Below are 18,427 nucleotides of genomic sequence, written 5' to 3' on the forward strand. Positions count from 1 at the left end.
GAGATTTTTCTGTTGTGTCTTTGTGATGATGGACAGATTTTTTTTCATTTTTCTGGTCTACCCTATCACTCAGGATGCAGACTTTGGAAGGATCTAGCTTTTATGAAGGGTCTAACTTTAAGCAAAGATCTCAGATCAAAGATTTTGGGCTCTCTAGGTGGACCCAGCATCTCATTTTAAGTCACCATAAAGAAATCAGAAAGCTTAATGGGGTGAACAGCATCCCACTAAAGGCAGTTACAGGATTAATCATGATACTTCTTGTCTAATGCATGGCTTCTTGTTTCTGGTACTGGAGGAACAACCTGTATTGTAATCTCACCTCTGGATCTGGCTTTTATGTTTGATAGATTTATCCACTATTTCTGGATATTTGTAATAAGTTAACAACTAGATAACATGGCATAATCAACAGTTTATTCAACAACAGCAGAACATTCTAAAACAGCAGAACTGTATTTTGATGCCTATTATTCTTTCTCTTTCCAATATTTCCAATAGCAAATTTTGAAGCTCCATTCTTAAGAGATATGAGCAATTGACTAAAAGTACAATGAATGATGTCAACTAAACTCCTTAGTGTTTGTTAATCTTTAGGGAAATTAAAATTAAGGAACTCTTAGTGAGAAGGAGCTAAATAGAATATATATATGTGAAACAGAAAAGTAAGATAAAGTGAAAACACAATCGTCACTTAGGAAACTTGAATTTTGGATCAAGTCCCACCTCTATTACTAAGTAGCTAGTTAACCTCAAAGTTAAAAGGTGGTTCTCAGTGGTCTCCAACAGTCTATAATTCTGTTTAATTCATAACAATACAGACATTATTAGATGACTCATTTTCCTATTTATCATTCAAAGTGTCTAGTATTAAACAAGTACTTTAAATTTTTGGTCCACTCATTAAAATATTTTTCCAACAAGTATGATCACCTGATATCAAATAAAGCAATTGCTATATAAATTTCTTTTGCTATTAAAATTGTAAGCAACATAAAGATATGTTTATAACTTTTAAATACAAAGTAAAAGAAAGTCTCTACTTCTAATTTGATTTTTTATCAATACAAATTTGCAACATATAGTTTATAATTATAAAAAATTAACCATGAAATAGTTGAACTATTTAGGGTACCCTGAATACTAAAAAGGAAGAAAGTAGTTCATTATTTCCAATCCTGTGTTTTGATCACTGCTTGTTTTATAAAGTACTATTCAGTTCCTTTGAGTATTCAGAAATAAATCACCTACAAAAGTATATGAGTCTTAGACTTCCCACAATGATTTATGTATGAAATAAAAATAAAATCTTTTTGCATATTTTACCTTTTTTCAGGATCCTTTTGAAGGCACAATGAAATCATTTTTCTAAATGATTTTCCATATTTTTTCAACATTTCTTTATCTTGAATACCAGTTTCCAAAGAGGGAGGATCATTCTGCAGCGTCAGCATTAAAACCTGTAAGAATGTTCATGGTTATTTAATTTCTGATAATTTATATATAATTTATTAAAATTAAACACTGTGGCCAGGACAATCCCAACATACAAGGAAGAAAAAGTTTACCTCTAAATCAGTTGCTTGGAACACAGAGTTATTTATATGATTTCACAATATACTATATATACTATATAGGATAAAAATATACTAGAGTTGGTTTCCCAGATGATATACCTGTTATCAACCGCGTCAACATTGTATATGCTTTAGTTACAGGATTTAATGAGAACCCTCTCCTCATGTCTTCTTTCCTATATTGACAAACCAGCCCTTAAAAAATTAAAATCATAGCAAAATAAGAAGTGTTAACTTTGCTAACTTTACCGATTCATGGCTCAATTTCTCTGTAACCCCTTGTAACCTGGCATTTTCTTTCAGAAATTTTTAACATAGAAATCACCAATGGTGGCCCACTTAAAGTTACAGCTTTTTTCAGTTCTCATTTTTCCTACCTTTCTTGAAGCAAATTACAATTTTGATTATCCTATCCATTCTAGATTTCTTTTTTCTTTGACTTTAAAGCCAACATACTAACATGTTTCATAGAATAAAGTTTAAATAACGATAGTGACATTTATGTGGTAGAATTTTTGGATGATTTGTTTTTCTATACCATTTGATTTTTTTTAGTTAAAAAGTAATTTTTCTAAATACCAAATCAATACTAAAAAGGGTGCTAATAATCAGAATTATTATTACCTCCTTTTCAACTTTACTGAATTTTTATTTACTGAAATGATAACATTGCTCATTTTAAGAAAAGAAGATCAACAAGTATATATCTGGCTGCGATGGCAAGAGTCACTGTTTGCATTTCCCCACCTCTTCAAAAAATAAGACATCTTCTAGATCTTAAAATAGCCACTCACCTTACAGTTATAAAAAAGCATCCTTTTAAAAACCTTATGAGTATCCAGTTACCTCTAGCAGTCTTCAAACTTTAGAAAAAACTTATTAAAGTATCACAAATCTTTTACATACTTAAATTTACCTATCAAATATGCAGATCAGTATAGGTATATTTTAAATCTAGAGATACAGAGCAATTTTTTTTCTATAGTATCCTTTAACAAGTTTTGTCCCTCGCTGTGTTGTTAAGACTCCTAAAGGGGTCAGGCTAACATTTTTTTTAAAATTCTAAAATGTACCAATATCCTATAGATGTGACTGAGAGCAGTATGGCAGTAGACTGCAGTAGTCACCATTTAAAATCATCTAGGGCATCTTGGAAAGCAGGCAAGAAGAATGTAGTCAACAACTACAACTACAAACAGAAGAGAAAGCATTCACATGAATTTATAACTAAGTGTTTACCTGGATAAAAGTGGCAGCGCCACACTGAAACACAAAATTCTCCCTGTTACAAATTCTGGGGACAGGATCAGCAACTCAATTTCAAGTAACTATTACATTAGGACATATATATGTTATTTTAATAAAAACAGGAAGCTTAATAAAATATGATATTTGATAAAAATAAATATATGGTATTTGTTCTATCTACCACAAAGCCAACTTTTGTTTTGAACTTATATTCAATAACAATGAAGACTCTGTATGGATGATCTTTGTGAATACATGAAAAGTGCAGAATAGTGCCTCATACAAATAAATGATCAACTACTGTTAACTCAAAAAATATAATCTGTAACCACTCCAACAACCTTGTGAAGTAGAAACGACTATCATCCTATCAAGGTTGCTCTCTACAGACAGATGTGGAGGACACGTGTTAAATGGGAGATATTAAACATCAAAATCAAATGAGAGTCAGCAGACTCATATAAAAAGGCCAACTACAACGTAAAGTCATCCAATGCTAAAACCAAACGTCTAAAAGACTTTAACTGGTAGGAGTGGTAAGATAAAAGGCAGCACATTATGACCAAGAATGGAGAAGACTCTGAAAAGGAACTGGAACATGAGCACAGATAGTGCTTTGAATATGGCCTCACCTTCATTGGTGGGTACTTATGGTAAGGAGCTGCCCCAGTGGCCAGTTCAATTGCTGTGATCCCAAAACTCCAGATGTCAGCTTTGAAGTCATAACCTCGAACCTGTAAAAAACAGGTGTACATTATTTCACCATTCTCAAACCACTTTTAAAAGGCAACTTCTAATAAATATGAAGAACCATGAAAGTGTTCATAAGTTTCAAACCAACAAAATAAAATAACCAAAAGCTAAATGTACTTGGAAATAGCAAAAAAAAAAAAAAAGGCAACCTGAATAGGTTCAGTAACAACGGGGAATCAACTGTTAAGTGTGGTGTGGTATACACGCGCTAAAGAATGCTCTAAAGGCACTGCTTCTTTCCAAACTTCGACAAACACAGTTAAGAAGAAAGATGCCAAAAAATAGCCAAGACACAGTGAACAAATCTGGAGTAAGACCAAACAGGGTCCAAAGGCAAAGTGCGGGACAAGCTCAATAACTTCGTCTTCCCTGGCAAAGCCACATGCGCTCTGTGAGGATGTTCTCAACTATGGGTTTTAACCCCAACTGTTGTGGCTGGGAGACTTCAGGCTCATGGTTCTTTGGCCAGCACAGTCCTTCAGGAGCTCCTTGGCAAAGGACTTACTGAACTGGTTTCTAAGTACAGAGGTCAAGAAATGTACCCCAGAAACATCACAGGGAGAGATGTGCCCCCTGCTAGCAAAGATGCACGAGCAGCTCCTGCCAACTATATATTGTGACAAATAACCTTGCACTACAGCAAAAAACATACATAATAGGTCCATGTTTATGAGTTCTATATTAAAGCAAGGAAAACCACTGTGATAAAGCACTTATGAAGAAAAAAAAAGACTGAAAATTATTCTAAATTTTTAAGCTATTACAAAGACATCTATAGTCTAATAAAAAATAGAATTAGGCCCTCCCTGGTGGCGCAGCGGGTTAAAGCACAGCACCGAGAAGCTTAAGCCACTTCCGCATGAGTTCTATCCCCGCCTGCCTGCCCCGGAGGAGATCCACATGGTGTGGCAGACCTCTCCTGACCCGCCCGCTGCTCCCCTCAGCAGTGTACTTCGTAGATCTGCCTGTTCTGCTCCCCACTCTGTCTCTGGTGAATCCTCTCACCCTCCGCATCTCTGGCCTGTACCCCAGTTCTGTATGAATAAATAAATAAATCTTAAAAAAAAAAAAAAATAGAATTAGGGCCCTCCCTGGTGGCGCAGCGGGTTAAAGCATTGCACTGAGAAGCTAAAGCCACTTCCGCATGAGTTCGATTCCCGCCTGCCCCGGAGGTGACCACATGGTGTGGCAGACCTCTCCTGACCCACCCGCTGCTCCCCTCAGCAGTGTGCTTCGTCGATCTGCCTGTTCTGCTCCCCACTCTGTCTCTGGTGAAGCCTCTCACCGCCCCTGAGCCTCTAGCCTGTACCCCGGTTCTGTATGTACAAATAAATAAATCTTTAAAAAAAAAAATAGAATTAGAACAAAATGTTAGGCAGTGGTGGTGAATCTTTAGTTCTACAAATTTTCTATATTATGATAGTTTTTGTAATCTTATTTCTTTTAACAAAAACAGAGTATTAATATTTTAAAAGTTGTTGGAATGTCACCAAATCTCTCCTTTTTATTGTTACCAGCACATTCTACAGCTAATATTTTTAATGTGTATCCTAAGCAATCATAGAAGGAAACATAACTGTGGGAGATTTTGTGTTTTAAGACCAAAAATTAAAGATCCATTTATATGCTGCCTTGACCTCTGGGATAGGGCAGCATTCAATGAGCTAAGTGCAAGTTCCCCTCCCCCTCTGCTGCTGAGGATAAGTTCCTCAATCTAGTGCCATAACCCAGCTTATAAAACAAGCCAGGTCTAGTTACTGTTTATCCCTGAGGAGCAAATTCCAGTCCCCCATCATCCTCAGAATTAGTCAGTCAGTCTAATCACATCTTCATACGGAAACCAAGTCAATCACAGCAGTCCAGTATTACGTGTTAAATACTCAGTCATCCCCATAAGCCTATGGTGGAAGGGAATCTTGCCTTCATCAACAGGGTGCAAACAAATTTTCAGTGTGAAGCAAATTCAGTTGTACACACTTAAGTTTGACATTCCGATAATAAGACATTTATGGAAACCATCCACAGAAACTGGAAATATCTGGAGACTTAGGAAATAAGAATGGACTGGGTGTAATTTAGAAATCATTATTAAATGGGAAGCAGAGGCAGTGAGAATGTACAGTCAGAAAAGAGTACAAGAACAAGGTCCTGGAAAGCAGGGTCACTTAGTAGTAGAAGGGAAGTCACAGAAGAAGTTAGAGAAATGGCCTGGCAAGTAGTTGAATGAGGAAGTGACTCTAGAGAAGGTCGGGAAGGGAACTGTTGGCATTTTAAAATGGTGCAAAGAGGACAAAGAGTAAAAAATGAGCACTGATTTTCAGTGATGGACTCAGTGATATCAGACTGCAGTTTTTTGAGAGCAAATGGGAAATGAGGATGTGGAGAAAACTAGTGTCTCAGACAACAGCTATGAAATGATGACATTATTTAATTTGTAGTAAGGAAATTGTTAAAAACAATCGTGACTACAATATTCCTTAGGTGGCCTTTGGTAAAATGCTGGGTTTCCTGTGTTCGGTGTAAAGTTCTATAGGGCTTTTTTTTTGTTTTTAAACAGTGGACCTCTTAACCAATGAACAGAGATAAGTTTTTCCCAAAGCTAACTTGATGAATCAAACATTACTCAATTTTTCCAGTTTTTCTTTTTTATTGTAAAAAGAAAAAAATTTTACTATTTTTAGCATCATTTTTCATTTTGTACAATGTATGCTTTTTCATCTCGGGTGTAATTCCCATAAAGTTCCCACCCCTCTCCACAGTTTTATAACAAAACCCTAGACCACTTTAAAAAGATGAAAAGACATATTACCTGTTCCATAACTTCTGGTGCCATCCAACAAGGAGTGCCAACAAAAGTCTTTCTTACTTTATTTCGGGTAATATCACCACCAGTTGCTAAAAAAGCACTAACGCCAAAATCTGAAATAGAGTATGACAGCAAGGTATTTAAAGAGCACAGCCACTAACACAGTGGATTGGGAAACATCATGCAGTTATAGTTCCATATGCAAACAGTATTATACTGTGTCTTTCCTTTTAACTTCTTGACTAAATTAAGGCTAAAACAGTTCCTTTATTCCATTCTTTTCAGCCCCCACACATCACCATCTCCCTCAGATTGTCTCCTTTGCCTCAAGATATTCTTTTTATTTTCCCAAACTCTATATCCATTAAAAAATAATTCCACATTAGAAAAAGGATCTCTCCTGCACTGCTGGTGGGAATGCAAACTAGTACAACCACTATTGAAAACTGCTTGGAGGTTTCTCAAACTGCTAAAAATGGACTCAAACTGCTTCCACAGGACCAGCAATCCCACTCTTAGGCATCTACCCAAAAGAGACAAAAACACTGATTCAAAAAGACAACTGCACCCCCATGTTTACTGCTACTTTATTTACAATAGGAAAGACATGGAATCAACCCAAATGCCCAAAAGTAGATGACTAGATTAAAAAGATGTGGTAAATATACACAATGGAATATTACTCAGCAACCAAAAAAGATAAACACATGCCTTTTGAAGCAACATGGATGGAGCTGGAAGGGATCATGCTTAGTGAGATAAGCCAGAAAGAAAAGGAAAAATACTGGATGGTTTCACTCATAGCAGGAGTATAAAGGACCAGGGGGAAAATAATAATGAACAACTATATACCAGAGACATTTTGTGGGGGTGGAGTGGGGAATAGGGTCAAAAATGGGGGCGGGGGGGGCGAAGGGAAGTGCACTGGACTACGGTGATGGCACAAGGGTGAACTGGTGATGGGAAGCCCACGGGGGTTACAACTGAGATGGAAAAAAGCACAAAATGATATAAAAATAAACTATTATTTTAATAAATAAATAAACTGAACTCCACATTATCCCCAATCCCCAGCCCACAGCAAACAACATTCTCCTTTCTGTCTCCATGATTGTGACACTTCTTAAATGCCTTGTGAAAGTGGAGTCATGTCTTTTTGTGGCTATTTCAATTAACTTATTTCAATGTCTGAGAAATCCATCTATGTGGCAACGTGAGAACTTCCTTCTTTACGAGCAGAATGATATCCCACTGTTATATATATATACGCCACATCTGCGTATCCTTTCATCTGTCAATACACAGTTGCTTGGATGCAGCTGCCTTCGTGTTTTGGCGACTGTCAATAATGCCGTTATGAACATGGGTGTACAAATATCCAGATGTGTTTTTATTTTTTTGGATACACTGCTGAACCATATGGTAATTTTATTTTTCTTTCAGAAACTGTAATGTTGTTTAGCAGCTATGCCATTTTACATTCCCACCAAAAGCACACAAGAATCCCAACTCCTCCATATTCTCAATCCAGAAAACATATTCTCTTTTTGATAAAGCCACCCAGCTGGATATGGGATTTTACTGTAGTTCTAATTTGCATTTCCTTGCTGATTTGTGATGGGGAGCATCTTTTCATGTGCCTATTAATCATTTGCTTATCTTCAATGGAGAAAACTCTTTAAGTCTATTTTTAACTGACTTGTTGAGATGTAGTTCTCTGTATATTCTGGACATTAGTCACCTGTCAGGTATATAATATGCAAATATGTCCCCCTATTCCGTGGGATAAATTTTTATTCTATAGCAGTGTTTTGTTGCACAAAAATTTTAAATTTCATTTAGTCCACTTTCCCTTTTTCTTTTGTAGCCTGGGCACTTGGTGTCACATAAAAAAAAAAAAAATCATTGCCAAATCCAATGTCATGAAGCTTTTTTTTTTTTATTTTTTGAGAATTTAGTTTTAGGTCTTACATTTCGGTATCTGATCCATTTTGATTTCATTTTTGTGTATGGTGTTAGACAAGAATCCAACTTCATTCTTTTCATGGGGATATCCAGTTTTCCCAAAACCACTTGCTAAAATGACTGCCCTAACCCTCAGCCCCCACCCCTTGAATGGTCTTAGCAACCTTGCCAAATACTATTTAACTGAACATGTGAAGATCTGTTTCCCAATTCTCTAATCTAGCCTAGTCTAGTCTCTATATTTATGCTACTATATATTATTGTTATTACTGCTTCATAGAACTATTTAAAAACAGGAAATGTGAATCTTTGAACATTATTCCTTCTTCAAGACTGTTTGAGGGCTCCTTGAGAGTCACAATAAATTTTAGGATGTTATCTATTTCTGAGACAACAACAAAAACATTGGGACTTTAATAGGGATTGTACTGCATCTCCAGATTATTCTGGGTAGTAATCTGCATCTCCAGATTATTCTGAGATTTTTAATTCAGTCTTCAAAACCATGAAGATGGAACTGTTTTATTTATGTCTTATTTCTTTCAACAATATCTTGTACTTTTCATTTTACAAGTCTCATCACTTCCTTGGTTAAGCTGACTCTTAAGTATTTTGTTTTTGATTCTACTTATAAATGTAACTTTTCCCCAAATTGTTTGTCTACAGAAATGTAACTATGTTTTGTATTGATTTTGTATACTAATTTATTGAATAATTTCTTGGTTCAAAGTTTTGTAAAGTTTTTTTTTTTTTTGATGGATGCTGAGGGTATTCTACATATAAGATCTTATCATTTGCCAACAATTTTACTTCTTCCTTTTTAATTAGAATGTCTTTTCTTTTTATTGTTCAGTGTAGAACTTCCTAGGATGCTGAAATAGAAGTGGCATAAGCAGATACCATTGCCTTGGTCTTGAGCTAGAGAAAAAGCTTTCTCTTTTGACGTTCACTGTGGGCTTACATAGTATGGCTTTTAGGAGTCAAGGATGTTCCTAGCTTTCAGCACGCTGCTATCAAGAAAAGGTGTCGAACTTTCTCTTAAATGCTTTTTCTTCATTTATTGAGATGACCATGCAGTTTCTTTCCTTCACTCTGTTAAAGTGATCTATTATATAGATTGATTTTCATTGTTGAATCATCCTTTCACACTAATAAATTTCTGTTGGATTCATTATTATTTTGTTGAGAATTCTGACTTCAGTTTGTAAGGCACACTGATCTGTAGTTTTCTTATAGTTGTTTTCTCTGGCTTTGGTATTGTGGTAATGCTGGCCTCCAAATCATCTGAAAGTATTCCTTCCTCTTTAATATGTTGGAACAGTTTGAGAAGGATATTAGTTGCTAAGTGTTTGGCAACTCACCAATGAAGTCATCAGGTCCAGAGCTTTTCTTGGTTGTGAGATTTTGGCTACTATTTAACCTCTGTGCTAGTTACAGGTCAATTCAGATTTTCTATTTCATGATTCAGTCTGTTGTCTTCAGTCTTGTGTTTCAACGAATTTGTCCCTTTTATATATGTAGGCATTAATTGTTCCTAGTATCCTCTTATAATCCTTTTTACATCTGTAGTATCAGTAGTAATATCCCTAGTTTCATTTAACTTCATTCATTTTAATCCTTTTTTTCTTAGTCAATCTAAGAATTTTAGACGTATTGGTGCCCTAACGTATGATCTGTCAATTTTATTATCTTTTCAAGAACCAACTTTTAGTTTCACTGATTCTATTGTTTTTCAATTATTACTTTATATTCTTATTACTTTATATTATTACCTTTATATTCTGCTTGTTTTTTCTAGCTCTTTAATTTGTAAATATTCTTTTAATCTGTAAATATTCTTTTGCTGTCTTCCTTGGTTTTTAATATGTTTATAGCTATAAAGTTGTCCCTTTGCAACACTTCTGCCATGTTCCTTAAGTTTAGTGTGTTTTGTTTTCACTTTCATTTGTCTTTAAGCACATTCAAGTTCCTTTAGGATGTCTTCTTTGAGCCATTACTTGCTTAAGCATGTTATTCAATTTCTACAAATTCATGAAGTTGCTAGTCTTCAATTATTAATTTTTAACTTTATCCCATTACAGTTAGACAATATTTTGCATGATATATGTTAATTTTAGACTTATTGGTGCCCTATTCTGGAAAATGTCCCATACGTTCTTAAGAATAATGTACATTCCACGGTTAGTGGCTATTAGATTATATGTATATGTCTATTAGATTTAGTTGGTGTGTTGTGGAACTTAAGTCTTCTATTTTCTTTCTTCTCTCTTCTTTATCCATCATCAAGAGTGAGGTACTAAAGTCTATTACTGCAGAGTTGTCTATTTCTCCCTTCAGTTCTGTCAAGTTTGATTTATGTAATTTGCTGGTGTTACCAGATACAAAAACATTTATAATTCCAATATCATCTTGCTGACTGAACCTTTTATAAATATATAATATCCTTATTTGCCCTGTGTAACCATTTTTGCCTGATAGTAGTATAGCTACCCCTGCTCTCTTTATTACTTGCATGGAATTTTTTTTTTTTCTTCATCATTCCACTTTCAAACTAAAGTGAGCCAACAATTTTGAATCTAAAGTGAGTCTCTTATAGAGAGCAGAGTTGGACTATGTCTTTTTATCCATTCTGCCAATCTCTGTTTTTTGATAAGAGCTTTCTCTACTTACATTTAAAGACATTACTAATACGGAGGGTATCCTGTTAATTTTTTTTTGTAAGTCTTAATAGTTTCTTTATTCTACATTTGCTGAATTACAATCTACTTTTGTGTTCAATTAATTTTTTATCCTGAAGTGTTTAAATTTTTTCTTATGTTCACATTTTGTAGCTATTTTATTTGCAGCTACCATGGGAATTGTTTATCTTTCTAAAGTTATAACACTCTAATTTTAATTTATGACAACTAGCTTCAATAACATATAAAACAATATTTCTTCAGCAATTTCCCCATCCCTTTTGGCCACTGATGTCATAAATTACACCTTAATGCTTTGTGTGCTCCAATATATAACTTAATGATTATCTTTGACAGTAATTATTCAGGAAAATATGTGGACTTATATAACAAAGTCACAACATTAACTTTTAATCTAATAATTGTACTTATTCACCCCTTAAATCACAAAGAAAACCAGAAGCACAATTGCTTTTATACTTGCACGTGTATTTACCTTTATTGAGATTTTTACTTTTTCATACTGCTTGGGTTATTGTCTGGTCTTTTTTTTTTTTAACCTTGAGGCCTCCCTTGAACATTTCTTACAGGTCAGGTCTAGAGGTAATAAATTCCCTCAGGTTTTAAACTGGGAATGCTTCTAATTGCTCCCTCATTTTTGAAGGACTGTTATACTGGACATAGTATAACAGTCTTGGTTGACTTTTCTTTTTTCTTTTTATAACTCTGAAATCTGCCCACTGCTTTCTGGTTTCCAAAGTTTCTGATGAGAAGTAACTTGAGAAGATTGAGACTCACTTGTAAATGACAAGTTGCTTCTTAATATTCTCCCTTTGTCTCTGCTTTTCAAATTTTCAATTATATTCTCTATCTTTCCCTGCCATGAAACTGTGTGCAATTGACTCTCACACATCCTTTCATAAGACTTTTAGGATAAAGAAACAAAACAGAATCATCTCATTCCTCAATGAATTAAAATGAAAACTAGTAATAAAGGTGGATACAAATGCAAACAGACTGGAGAAGACTCAAGCTGAGTCTATAAGGAATCAATCACACACTACATGACACACGCTATATCAATAGCACTAGCATCTTGCCACACCATGCTGAAAACTATTTGGCTATGATTAGGAAATACGTTTTCTCTTTGCATGTTTTTTCCCCCCACTAATAAATCGGTTCAATAATTAATATGTGAGATGTTTGAAAAGAAAAAGTTTGGATTATAATGTACCTTTGTATGTGTCTCTTTGAATTCATCCTTCTTGGAGATCGCTGAGGTTTTTGGGATTTTAAACATATTTAGGAAGTTTTCAGCAATTAATTTCTTCAAACATTCTCCCTGAACCCTTCTTTCTTCTCTGAGACTCCCACAATGCATATGTTGATCTGATTGTGTCCCACAAGGCAGGCCCTTTGGCTCTGTTCACTTCAATCTTTTTTCTTTCTGTTTCTCAGACTTGATAACTCTCATTATTCTGTTGTCAAGACCTCTGGTTATTTCATCAGCTGCAATTTGCACTTACACTCTTCTAGTGAATTTTTCATTTCACAGTACAAGTTATTATACCTTTTAGCTCCAGAATTCCTTATATTTACTTGTTATTCCATTTCTTTAAAATTTCTCCACATCTTCCTTTAGTTCTCTGACCAACTTTAACACAGCTGTTCTGAAGTCTTTGTCTAGTAGGCCTTCTCCTAGTGGGTTTGTCATAAGGTCTTCTTGAGGAACAGTTTTTGTTGATATGTTTCCTTTCACAGGAAACATATTTTTTTTTGCTGATAAGTGGACATTTGAATCTAATAATGTAATAACTTTAGAAATCAGATTCTTCCCAATTCTCACCATTTGCTGTTTAGTTATTGCCTTTCTTTTTGACTGCTGTAGGCTATCCTTGTCCCAGGTATCTGCCTGAGGTGTAAACAGAAGATCTTCTCAGTCATTTTTTAAGACTTTTCCTGGGCATGCCCAGTTATTTTCCAGTTTTTCTGTTTATGCAGTTGCTTTTTATGTACTAACCAGTACAACTACTGTTTAGGTGGTGACACGAGTCCTGGGACTTCCTTTTCACCATATTCCCAGAATTTCTCTTCTTTAGTTTTTACTATCTGATTTTCCCTTCTTAAACAATACAGTATAATTGGGCTTGGTTTTGAACTGATTTAAGTAAAGTCACATATTACATATTCCATTTATACTGGCTTCTTTCACCTTAATTTTTATAGTAAGATTTTTGTATATAACTGTAGTTACAGGTTTGTATATAATTGTACTCATTTCCATAACTAATACAGCATTCCAATATATAAATTAACCAAATTTATGTGTATATTTTACTAATGATACTGGGATTATTTTAAACTTTTAATGCTTATGAGCATTATAACACATGCAAGCATGAGTTTCTCAACATGAATACAGAAGCTTAATCTTGAAGTAAGTATATCTTCTATCTCAATAAAGTGGATTTGTAATATACCCACCCATCAGAGTATGAGATACTTCCTTGTTTTACTAATATCTGGTACTGTCAGATGTCTTTCCCATATCAGTCAGTTTAAAGTTGTATCCTAGTTAAAGGGCTTCCCTGGTGGCACTAAAGGTAGACTCGGTATTATGAAACTATCAGCAGTCACTGCAGATCCCTGACCAAGGAGCTGACTCACATGGCGCAGTAGGCCTCTCTTGACCAGCCGACTGCTCCCTCAGCAGTGTATTTTAATCCATCTGCCTGTTCTGCTCCTCAGTCTGTCTCTGGTGAATCCTCTCACACCCCTCCTCTCCCTACCCCCTGCACCTCTGGCCTACACCTGAGTCACCTGAATTCTTTTTTTTTTTTTTTTATACATACAGGCCAGATATACAGGGGGTGAGAGGATTCACCAGAGACAGAGCAGGGAGCAGAACAGGCAGATCTACTGAAATACACTGCTGAAGGTAGCTATGGGCGGGTAAGGAGAGGTCTGCTACGACATGTGGGTCACCTCCCTGGCCGGGGATCAAACTCATACTGCAGTGGCTGCGACAGCTTCATAGTGCTATGCGCTAACCCACTGTACCACCAGGGAGGGCCCTATACCCCGCTCTTGTATGCATAAATAAATCTTAAAAAAAAATAAAATAGTATCGCAATGGTATTTTATTTTTAATTTAACTGATTACTAGTGAGGCTGACATCTTTTGTTATATTTAGATGCCTTTGTTTGGAAAATGACTTTATCAATTTTCTGCCTATTTTTGTTTTTTAAGATTTATTTATTTATTCATAAAGAACTGGGGTACAGGTCAGAGACACGGAGGGTAAGAGGATTCACCAGAGACAAAAGTGGGGAGCAGAATAGGCAGATCGACGAAGTACACTGCTGAGGGGAGCAGCGGGTGGGTCAGGAGAGGTCTGCCACACCATGTGGTCACCTCCGGGGCAGGTGGGGATCGAACTCATGCAGAAGTGGCTTCAGCTTGTTAGTGCTGTGCTTTAACCTGCTGTGCCACCAGGGAGGGCCTCTTCTGCCTATTTTTTAATGTGAGTTTTTTTTTTTTCTTATGGGTTCATTGTATAACCTAAATTTGAACAGTTTTTCATGCTACAAATATCGTCTCTATTCTGTGGCTTGCCTTTTTACTTATTGATGGTGATACATTACTGTGTTCCTTCTGTGAAGAAAGGCTACTAATATTAAGAGTCAACTTTATCCATCTTTTCTTTATGTTAGAGCTCTGTGTGGCTTCATTTAAATATTTCCTTACCTTACGACATGATGAGGTATACCTAAATTATCTTCTAAAAGTTGAAGAAAAAATATAAGCTTTGGTGATTATCTTCTTCCTACCAGTCACCTGACCGTGAGTGGACCCACAGTAGTGTGGGGCCAACCTGAGGTTTTCCCAGGGGATCTGCTTGCTTGATGATCCTGCAGTACAGCCATTCTGGAGTAAGCCTGGAGGAGGGGGTATTCCATCAGGATAGCCACCTTTGTCAGGCCCTGTACTCCAACTCTTATTTCTTCAGCTGGGAATCTATCGAAAGTACACTGCTACCTCAGATGCGTCTTCTTAAATGACCAACACCCCATTGCCCCAAGGACAAAAGCAGCTCAGTATCACCTCTCTATGGTATATTCTTAAACACAATGAGGTTTCTGGACTGCTTACCTTTTTAATGGAAAGTACAAAATATCATAAAAACCCACAGCAGGAGACCTTAGTAATGGTAATGAGCAGATAACTTGAAGATAGTATGTAGTGGCTAGATTAAGATAAAAAATGAAGGATAAGAAACAGAGATGTATCTTGAATGTTTGTACAGATGCCAACATATCCATCTGAATAAAGAAGAGTCCAAAGGTGGGGAAAACATAAGAGATAAGTAATATGGCTTTATTAACCATTAAATAAAAATAAAAAGAAATATTAATCATTACCTGCAATCTGTACTGAGCCATCTTCTCCAAGAAGAATATTTCCAGCTTTTACATCTCTTTAAGAACAAAGTTAAACATTAAAAACCACTTACCCTTTGGAGTCACATGATTAAAGCAATTGTCTACTATACTCATACAACACAGGCAAATTCAATGCTCTCTTACACATTAAAGGGCCAACGGAAAAAATTTTGTATTTTAGTGATTTGTACTAGAATCCACTATAAACAGCCACAAGATATAGCTTTTTACTGTAATATCTAGAAAAACCCAAATGATCAAATAGTGTTGACTGGGATAACTGTTCAAAAAATGTGACTACCACCTACGCTTACCTAATTTTACTTTTTAAAATATGTATTTTTTCTACAGCTTAATATATACTCAAAAATTTTATATGATCAGCATGTCACTGAAAATAGGGACTATTCTATTCCCATAGCACCAAGACAGAAATTATTCAGATTCTATATTTTTATTGGTAAACATTAACATCTCATGTAATACCTGAAAATGCTTCTGTTAAAAAAAAATAAACATCATTGAAATATTCAAGGTTCCTCTGGCTACCATTCAATGTTTTCAATACCTAATTAATGTTCCTGTGACATACCTAAGATTCTCCCCTACACAAATTATATCAGTACTATCCATTCACATCTACAAATTATAATAGCAACAATGTGTTATAACATCTCAGAACTTTTTAAAGATTTATTTATGCTTACAAAACTGGGGTACAGGCCAGAGGTGTGGTAAGATGATTCACCAGAGACAGAGTGGGGAGCAGAACAGGTAGATCAATGAAGTACACTGCTAAGGGGAGCAGTGGGCAGGTCAGGAGAGGTCTGCCACGCCATGTGGGTCAGCTCCCTGGCTGGGGATCAAACTCATGCTACAGTGGCTTCGGAAAGCTTCATAATGTGGTGCTTTAACCCCTGGCACCACCAGGAGAACCCATATCTCAGAAATTTTTAAATCCCTAAACTCTATGAGTCAATAGCCCACTTCTTGATAACCTAGAGAAACTCTCACAATAATATTTACTGGGAATAGACAAAGGGAATCACTGAAGCAGTCTTTTAAAGCAAAACGAGATAGCCAACAGCAACAGAAAAGTTTATTTTGACACATCCAAAACTGAAATAAATTCAATCAACATGTTGTGACATGAAATGCCTTCCAACACATTAACTAAGTGAAAAAATCAAGTAAAACAGTATATTTTGCATGATACCATTCATCTCATCACAAACATATGCACATCTTTCTACAAACACAAAAGGGAGAGCAATGAATTCCTTCTGTTGAGAGGAGCTGGACTGAAGTCAAAGGGAACAGTGTTTAAAATATCTTGTGGGAATGTATCCATCTGTTTATTTTATAAAGATAATTAAACAAAGGAGAGCAACCTTGATACTAGACAAGAAAAGCAAATTCATGGAGGAAGGCCTTGTTGGTCATGAAAAGGAGCACAACACCCCATCCTTTCCCTATGCCCATCATTTTATTCTCCACTGTTCAATAGAACTCATTCCTTGGTAAATAATGCACAGTTTCACAGCTAAATGCAGCAGTATCTTCATACCAAGTATACACCAGTAATGAACATACACTGAAGTGTAAGGAAATCATGTCACTGAGTGTTTTCTATTTAGAAATTGAAGCAATATACAAAATGCTTTTCCAGAATCTGACAGAATGGATGCTGGCTCAATTTTCTCTATAAACCAAAAGCCTCTGACTCAGTACACTACAGATGGGAGAGAACTGAGGACATTCCCCTCTCTGGATGACAAAGGACATTGTATTCTGTCAATAAGTACCTCATCTCCCTTTACTGAGTCCATCTAGCGTGTCATCAACACTCACTAGAGTTGAGGGGCAGAGTATAGTCACTTCCTCCGCTGAGTGTTTTCAGCAAGCTATAACACAGTATTAGGACAGATCATAGAAATAATAAGATACTCTGGCCTGTTTCCTTAATTTTACCAAGATCTGGGTTGATATCCTAATAGCATTTCTATATACATTCTGTGCCATCTTCACTTACTTAGGATATGATTAGTACATAGGAGGAATCCCTCAGTTACTCATCAAATAGATTTAACCAACTAAACAGGAAACAAGCAACCCAGTAGGCCCAACAGTTAAATCCTCCATCTATTCTTAAATAGCAAGAACATTAATAGTTTAATGTCACTATTCATACATCACCAATGCACCAAAATTACAAATTCATCTTAAAATTAAAAGGAATATCATAGATATGTTTGACTTTCTCATTAGTAAAAAAAAAAACAAATTTCCACCCACAACAGGCATGGTTTGTAGAAAAACTGAAAAAAGTCAAGAGAACTAATGAATCAAAAAAAAAAAAACTGGAAAATATACTCTATTTAAATATCTTAAACTGAATCCAACATTTCTGTTAAAGTCATTAATAGGAAAAAATAATTGGACAGATACACTTAAGCTGAATCCAACATTTCCGTTAAAGTCATTAATAGGAAAAAGTAATTGGTGAGATGAAAACAGAATGAAAAGTTAAGTCTAATTAACAGATCTGGTGACCCTAATCAAAACCTCTAAACCTCAGAGGGAGGGGAAACAGTTAAAGATGGAGAAAAGTTAACTGATCAACCAGTCTAAAACCAAAATCTACCTAAAATAGTAACTAGACTTTAAAGATACAAGAAGTAGCAAAACTCACTTAAAAGAATCATTCCCAAGGCCCTTCCTGGTGGTGCAGCGGGTTAAAGCACTGCACTAAGAAGCTTAAGCCACTTCCGCATGAGTTCGATTCCGCCTGCCCTGGAGGAGATCCACATGGCGCGGCAGACCTTTCCTGGCCCGCCCGCTGCTCCCCTCAGCGGTGTACTTCGTCGATCTGCCTGTTCTGCTCCCCACTTTGTCTCTGGTGAATCCTCTCACCCTCTGCATCTCTGGCCTGTACCCCAGTTCTATATGAATAA

General features: G+C 35.8%; 1 protein-coding gene across 1 annotated transcript in view; it reads right to left on the reverse strand.

Moving 5' to 3' along the window:
* OXSR1 (oxidative stress responsive 1) overlaps nucleotides 1-18,427 on the reverse strand; it is a 63,083-nt gene that overhangs the window by 17,297 nt on the left and 27,359 nt on the right. Inside the window, exons 5-8 of the mRNA XM_004676309.2 lie at nucleotides 15,453-15,508; nucleotides 6,388-6,497; nucleotides 3,458-3,559; nucleotides 1,327-1,460 (exon numbers count right to left, since the gene is read on the reverse strand). Of these exons, the coding sequence (XP_004676366.1) occupies nucleotides 1,327-1,460; nucleotides 3,458-3,559; nucleotides 6,388-6,497; nucleotides 15,453-15,508 (402 nt within the window). The remainder of the gene's footprint in view (nucleotides 1-1,326; nucleotides 1,461-3,457; nucleotides 3,560-6,387; nucleotides 6,498-15,452; nucleotides 15,509-18,427) is intronic.

This window comes from Condylura cristata, unplaced genomic scaffold, assembly GCF_000260355.1.
Source record: "Condylura cristata isolate star-nosed mole 26May11 unplaced genomic scaffold, ConCri1.0 scaffold00004, whole genome shotgun sequence".
Taxonomy (NCBI): Eukaryota; Metazoa; Chordata; class Mammalia; order Eulipotyphla; family Talpidae; genus Condylura; species Condylura cristata.